The sequence below is a fragment of the Trachymyrmex septentrionalis genome, unplaced genomic scaffold (genome assembly GCF_001594115.1).
Source record: "Trachymyrmex septentrionalis isolate Tsep2-gDNA-1 unplaced genomic scaffold, Tsep1.0 scaffold62, whole genome shotgun sequence".
NCBI classification, from domain to species: domain Eukaryota; kingdom Metazoa; phylum Arthropoda; class Insecta; order Hymenoptera; family Formicidae; genus Trachymyrmex; species Trachymyrmex septentrionalis.
In genome coordinates, this window is record NW_017305800.1 from 3,729,233 (window position 1) to 3,736,602 (window position 7,370).

The following is a 7,370-nucleotide window of genomic DNA, read 5'->3' on the forward strand; positions in this document are numbered from 1 at the left end:
AGAAAACGTTATAAGAACTTGACAGAGTTCTCGACCAATTTGCGCGTTCGTTATATAGGTCATAAATCATCCCACAGATTATTCGTGGATCCCGATATGTTCGCGACTGTTTCACATTACGGCCACATTAGCCACGTCTGCGTTTATCTTTATTTGCGTGTTTCCGTGGGGCGCGCATCGAAATGAATCGCAGTTTCAAACGAACTCACTGTATACTGCACCGATTATACCACTTTGCTAAAGCTAGGGCACCTTCTTTTAGGCGAACAAAGAAAGAAAATTTTCTTGTGCCTGGCATTGAGTCGGCCTTTGACACCGTGCAACTCGCTAATCCTAAGTTGCTGACATTAGCTGCGTTCAACAGAGAAAACTGATCAGTCAGCATTCAATTTCTTTAATATGCAAATTTAACACTTGTGTTTGTATAATTTCAATTTGTGTGGTATTAATATTAACACCAACTATATAATGTAGATAATATGGATTTAAAATCCATATTATGATGTGCTGATATAAACACCAGGAATTATAAATCCACACCACGTTGATGTTAATAATAATACGATTGTTTAAGAGAATTATATAGACACTACGATATGTTAAATCCACACTGATATTTTTTAAAGTATAGGTACACTCAAATCCAGCGAAGAATTAAAAAACCAATCACATTAAAGATTCACATTGTAAAAAATAATGTGTTTTATTCTTGTCTGTTTTAAACATAAGATGTTTTAGTTTTAAACTTTTTCAATTGTTTTGTCTATTGAAAAAATTTAAAACTAAAATATGTTTAAAAACTAGAGACAAGAGTAAAACATTTTAATATCTTAAAGTTAAACACTTCTTTTTTCAGTGCACTGTGCACTCACTGATTAGTTTTCTGATAATTATCGAGATGCAGGAATGTAATATATCACACACAAACACAAATTTATGTATCTCGTTCAAGGTATATTTCCTAAAAACATTATTTCCGTAATAATAGTTAATATCCGCGAAATTTTATGAGATACGATTACTATGGTCTCGATTTTTATTGAAATAGTAATTTCGAATTATTTATCGCCTACAAAAACGTTTACGAGCGAAATTTATGACGTAAATCGCTCACATCGCGCATGAGGGCTCGTCGTCGTTACCTCTGATGCGCCTATGATGTTATGCACGTTTATGAGAATTTAATGGCGATGCGCAAAGTGTCGGGTAAATCGATTAACGAAAATAACGTGTTCCTTCTAGAATCTATTTTCTTAATCTTCTATTATATTTCTTAGTCTATCAATTTTCGTTTATTCCTTTTAAAACAAAATAATCCCTCCAGTCGGATTTTAATATGAGCTTATAATTTATTTTTATTTTATTTTCAAAATAAATATCGACGCGTGATTTTTATTAAAATTGAGGATGTCTGAAATTGAAAATTATATTTCCGTATAAAAATGATCGTTATATGAAACAGTTTAATTAGTCAATATTTAATATATAACAATGCAATTTTTACTTTAAATGGAAATTTTATTATTTTAACTTAATCATTTCTTAAAAACATATCTATTTATTATTGAAATAATTTATAATCCAGATGCTAAATCGCCAAAGTTTTGTTTTACTTTCAAATACAATGTAGAAAAATCTGTAATGTTTTCTTAATCTTTTCATTTTGTTAAAAAACTATAAAACAATATTATACATCCTTAAGAACAAGACTACTGATAAAAGGACGTCCTACTTGGAAGTATCTCAAGCAGAAATATAAAATTATCATGACGTCAAAATGGCTCCAAAATGATTACCTATTAAAAATTACCTTTCGGTTAGTCACAATTTACTTTAACGTCAAAATGACATTATGACCTGTTATTCTGCTTGGGATGCGATTTCCCTTACGGAAATACATACATACACATACACACTTATAATAGCAATGAATTCAAACGTACTTCGCGCTATGGATTAGTTCGAGCTCGCGGATTGGTTTGATGGACAACGGACTTCGAGGCACTCACGAGGAAATTAGCATAATACGACCACGAAATACAATACACGAATGACGATTGCGTTGCGTTCGCTTCAGCACTGAATACGACTGCTAGCAGCTGGGGACGCTGTGGTTCCAGTCAGTGATATCCCAGTCGATAAGGATTATCGCGAAGGAATGACCTCGTTATCTCGAAAATCCTCGACCGAAGCGACAATCAGGCAGTCGACGGCGTTAATCGTAAAGCAAATGTTATAAACAAGAGCCCACTCGGCTAGTATCTCACGCGTCGTTTTACAGCCCTTTATCATTATGCTGATCTTCCTGCCGCGCGCGAGATTACGCTCGCATGTGTGCTATTTAACTCACCCAGTGATTGGCGCAAAGTGTATCTCACAATGAGATGCACGGACGCTCGTCATCTAAGCGGGGATATTACGTTTCTCAGTACAGAAACGAGTCATTCGCGTGCGCTAGGTGCAACCCATGAAATTTCTAAACAGCAGGATTTTATTCCCTCATGCAATTCAAACGCAATAACTTTCCTGCGGGAATTTCACTTATTGCTTGATTATGCTGTATACATTATACTTTATAACGAGCAACGTGTTAAATATACATACATCAAAAGTAATCATTGTCTCTTATTTTTAGATAAAACATTATTTTGACAATACAGATTTAACTTGAGACCTCGCTTTTTATTGAAAAAGGAGAATTAATGTAACAAATTAATTGGTAATGAAATTATAATTTTTCCAATATATTAAGACTATTTTAATCTCAAAATACACGGCTAATAGATTTCTTTTTGTCCATATCTTAATATGTTCATTTCATATACTTTTATGTAACAAATTATTACATGTTAATTTGTCAAATGTCACATCTTCCTAATACACTTACGTTTATTTCTCTCGTCAAACTATTTTTTCTTTTTTCTGTCTTTTTTTTTAAATTCGCAATGTACATAAAAAGATACGATTAACATTAATAATTTGATACTAAATATCATCTTGATCAGCATTAACGCCATTTCTTAAACAGTTTAATCCATCAAAAATTTTGTCCTTCTATAACAAAAATTATATCGTCTCAGCTATTTAGCGTTTCACGAAATGCACGAAATACATTATGAAGTGCTATATGATATGATAGTCTCGCTAGCAGGTTTCCCAGACCGAGAATCCTTAGTAGCGAAACTGCTAACTGACTTATCGCGTTTTACAGTACAGGAGGACGTTTAGTACGAATCTCTTTCCGTCTCGAAGTAATAATAATTTAAGACGATTTACTCGCAGCATTTGTTAACTCGGATCTCCGCAGAGGTTTAGTCGTTTTATGCACTAGACTTTATAAACTCAGTGCTTGGAGTCCACAAGCTTCAGAGAACAAAATAATAATATTCGAAATTTGTATATAATTATTAAATTATATTTACATATAATAATAATTATGTACACATCACGTGCGGATTTGTATAATATGGAATAGGATTAGAGAATATTTATGCCGGATGACATCCACGAAATCGCTGCGTAGCAACGATGAAAATATTGCCTGTGTCTCCGCCGGGTTTAGAAGAATCGCGCGTAGTGCAGTTTCGGACAATGACGTGCGCTTGTCACAACAAGCAAGATGCATTTATTTACTCAGATCGTAAAGACGGGTGCTCGATCACGAGCGTGGCGCGATGCCAAGAGTCGTGCGAGTTCGAATGAGTGATGCCCGGTGTATACGTGACAGTCACAAAGAAGCTGATCACGAGTTTTTGGCGTTTTCCAAAAATTAAATGGTAGCGTTCATCTAAGGCAGCCAAGAAGGAATCAAAAAGGCTGTTTGTCTTTTCCATTAGGATGGAGATAAACATTTCCATCATTTATAGGATATTCCATCGTTAAATAGGATAAATATTAATATTTAATAATAAATATTAATAAATTAATATATAATAAATTAATAATAAATATTAATTGCACATAAGTATAACATTTAACATTTATTTATAATTTTTTTATGTTGTAAAGTCTTTTTTTCTTTAGTTTTTTTATATGTATCGTATATTTAGAATAAAGAATATTTCAATTAAGTATCTAATTTATTTGAGAAAAGAATTTTTATAGTGTTACACTAGAAAAAAAAGTCTGATTGTATTAATTGAAATTCTGATTGAAAATATAGACAAATCAGAATTTTCTGATTGACTGTCTTATAATATTCTATTTGTGATATTTTTAATTATATGGTTACAATTTTTTGGTTCGTTCATTTTTAATCAGACATTTTTCTCGGCGTATACTAAATGACGATAAATGTCTATTGAAGTAAAATGCTACTTTGTGTTACAATATGGTTGCAATATAATAGCACAATACAACTGTACATATATTACTTGTGAAGAGGTTTTAAAGCAAGCTGCTGACAGATGCATATAAATTCTTCCGCATCTGAATGCGCGTAATGACACGTGCAGAAATCAAACGTCCGAGAATAACCGCTACGAAAATGCTTTCTAAATCACCTTCGGGCAATATTTGCGAAATATATTTCGGCGAAAATACGAAAATAAGCAGACCTTCTAAATAGTTCATGCGAACCATCTAGAATCCGGAATGTCTCAAATCTATCAGATACATCTGCTCAGCTATAAATCTTTGGAATGTAAAAGCACATTTCTCTTAAAACCGTCATTCTGATACCTCACTTTTCAACTAATATTTTAATAATTCAATTAACGGTCGCGTGAAAGTTGACAAATTCCGATACCTTTTCTTATTTGCAAATAAAACTCACCGCAGGTCGTGACAAATTTCATCCTCCCGATGCATCTTACTCTTGAGAATGTCGCTCGCGTGCCACGAGTTCTCTCATTTAGCCCCCATCTCGGGTGCAGCAATTGAGTGATCTGCACGTGGCGACCACGTGGAGAAACGTGACGAGAATCGTGAAGGGATTCACTGACCAAATTGCGAGTCACAGTCAATCGATCAATCAATTAAAACGAACACAATGAATCCGTTTATGGTCGCCGGGCCGTAAGTAAACAGAAATGAGACTATTCTAACCGAAAACAATCTTTATTCGCGATTTACGGACGCAAAGAGAGACGTCACCCGACAAGGATTCGCCGCAATTATCCACGTTCTCTCTCGCCGACTTACAGCGTACTCTCAAACGCCCGTTCAATAACTTTATCGTCAAGCTGTTTGTCCCGATAGCGCGGACAACTGGTCGATCATACGCTAAATTTAGCGGTGGCGCACGAGCGAGAGAGGAAATAATGACAGAAAGAAGAGAGTAATGTACGCATGTATGCACGTATACGTCCGAAAGAGAAGACGCGATTGTACGCACTGAGAAGAGGCGCGAAACGTGCGATGACGATTCGCCGCCATGCTCATACGTTCAATCAATGCCAGCTGATCGCGTTGATAGTTGACTTTCACGTTGATGATTTATCGATTTGTTCGGTTACCTTGTTGCTTCGACACGTAAGCGTATACGTGTTCCTCTATCTCATCGATCGAATGCTGTGGAATCTTAGTCACTTCATGAATTCTTCCAATTTGGTACCGAATTATTTATTTACTTTGTCAAATTGTCAAAAGAAGGTGACGGATAAAGGAACAATTTGTTATATCGCTGTCTTACTTCAAAAGTGATTCAACAAAGATACGTGATTTCGTAGTTACTGTCATGAATGAATTATAAAAATATATTAAAAAAAAAAAAAATATATATATATAAAGTAAATATTACTCTATCAATCATTAAAAATACTAATTTAACTATATAAAAAGTCATAAAAAATCATCACAACTCAAAAAGATTTTTAAGGGTTATTAAAAATAACAAAGAAGATATTTGATCTTGAGAATATATTCTTTTTGTGGATATTATTTGATTGAGCAATGATTTTCAAGTTATGTATACATAAATATATATAAATTATACTTATAATTAATATAACATTAATATTAGCAAAAAATTGTCACGATACTCTTATGTAATTTAAAGTTCATAATTCTCATCTAGTTACATATATAGTTATATATATAATTCAAACAATAATAAAAATAACAGAATATACGTATGGAATGTGTATACGTTTTTAACTGCGAAACCAAATATATTGGAATTCGGAGATTAAAATGTAAAATCGATTACAAGAGATAGCAGAAGAAATTCGCAATGAAGTGCCAGCCGACAAAGCGACGTGTTTCCTGCCATTGCTCGTGCATGGATTGCGCATTACAAATTTCCGTGACAGCATACATACACGCGCTGTGTCTGTCGCGAATGAATGAACGCCCACGCTTGCGTCTATCTGCCTTTCAATTTATATAATAAGAAGAATTTATCGATGTCTGTCATGGATATTACCTAACATCAGTTATACGATAATTTTAAACCCTTCATCGAACTTAGCGTTAAACATTTGCCTTCATACATATGTCCGCTTTTTATAAAACCCTTATTAACTAGTTAGCAAACCAAATATGCTTTATTTACGTTCATATTTTCAATTGATAATTTAAAATTACGTAAAAAAATTACGTAGTAACGCGATAACGTGAACATTTAAGAATTTTATTGGTAATACTGTTGAAGTCTGATAAAATAAAATTCAGGATATACGTAGGATCGGAAGTACAATAACATATTATCGTACGCTAGGAAAGATTTGAAAATAGACTATTCCGGCATAAGTGAAAAAGTACAGTATGCGTGACAGAGGTCGTCAGAATACGTTAAAATTAAAGTATACTTGAATAAATCAAAACAACAAAGATTGCGATCTGGAGTGCGTTAGAGTGTTCATTCTGATAGCGATGTACAAGTCTTTTCAATCATGCAACGTCACGGTCACCCCACTGAGCATCACCAAGGTTGATTTAATCGTATTCTTCCGTCACTCTTAATTTTCGCTCCGCCTATTGTAGCATCGTGACATCCGTGAAATTTATACGGTGCGTTTACTTCAGCGCATCCGACGCCCGTTCGCGTTATAAATTATTTGTACGTGTTCCATATACATACGTAGTGCGGCATGTGCACGCTACATCAGATTGAATCAAAACCGCTCCGACAAAGATATCAGATAAAGATGTTGGTGAAACGTTTTCTTATGATTTAAATGTAACCGCTTAAATAAAGCGCTTCTTCATCTTCACGTTTGCCAGAAGTCGAGATAAATTGATTGGAAGATTTCTGATGAGTCGTATAAGTGATAAAATAATTTAACAAAATTGAAGGACTCTTCCTATACAAAATAAATAAAGGGCAAAGTAAGAGTCAACACATTTCTTTAAAAAAGTTATACGATTGAAAGAATAAAATACAAAATTAAAAAAAAATGTAAAATTGAAGAAAATATATAATAAAAAAT

The 7,370-nt window shown here is 33.7% G+C and overlaps 1 protein-coding gene across 3 annotated transcripts in view; it reads right to left on the reverse strand.

Moving 5' to 3' along the window:
* LOC108752833 (four and a half LIM domains protein 2) overlaps nucleotides 1–7,370 on the reverse strand; it is a 132,137-nt gene that overhangs the window by 64,834 nt on the left and 59,933 nt on the right. Inside the window, exon 1 of one of the 3 annotated variants that reach the window (XM_018493957.1) lies at nucleotides 4,775–4,824. The exons of the other annotated variants lie outside the window; for them this stretch is intronic. Coding sequence (XP_018349459.1) covers nucleotides 4,775–4,809 — 35 coding nt within the window. The 5' untranslated portion in view covers nucleotides 4,810–4,824. Of the gene's footprint in view, nucleotides 1–4,774; nucleotides 4,825–7,370 lie in introns of those variants that run through there. 3 annotated transcript variants of the gene reach the window in all.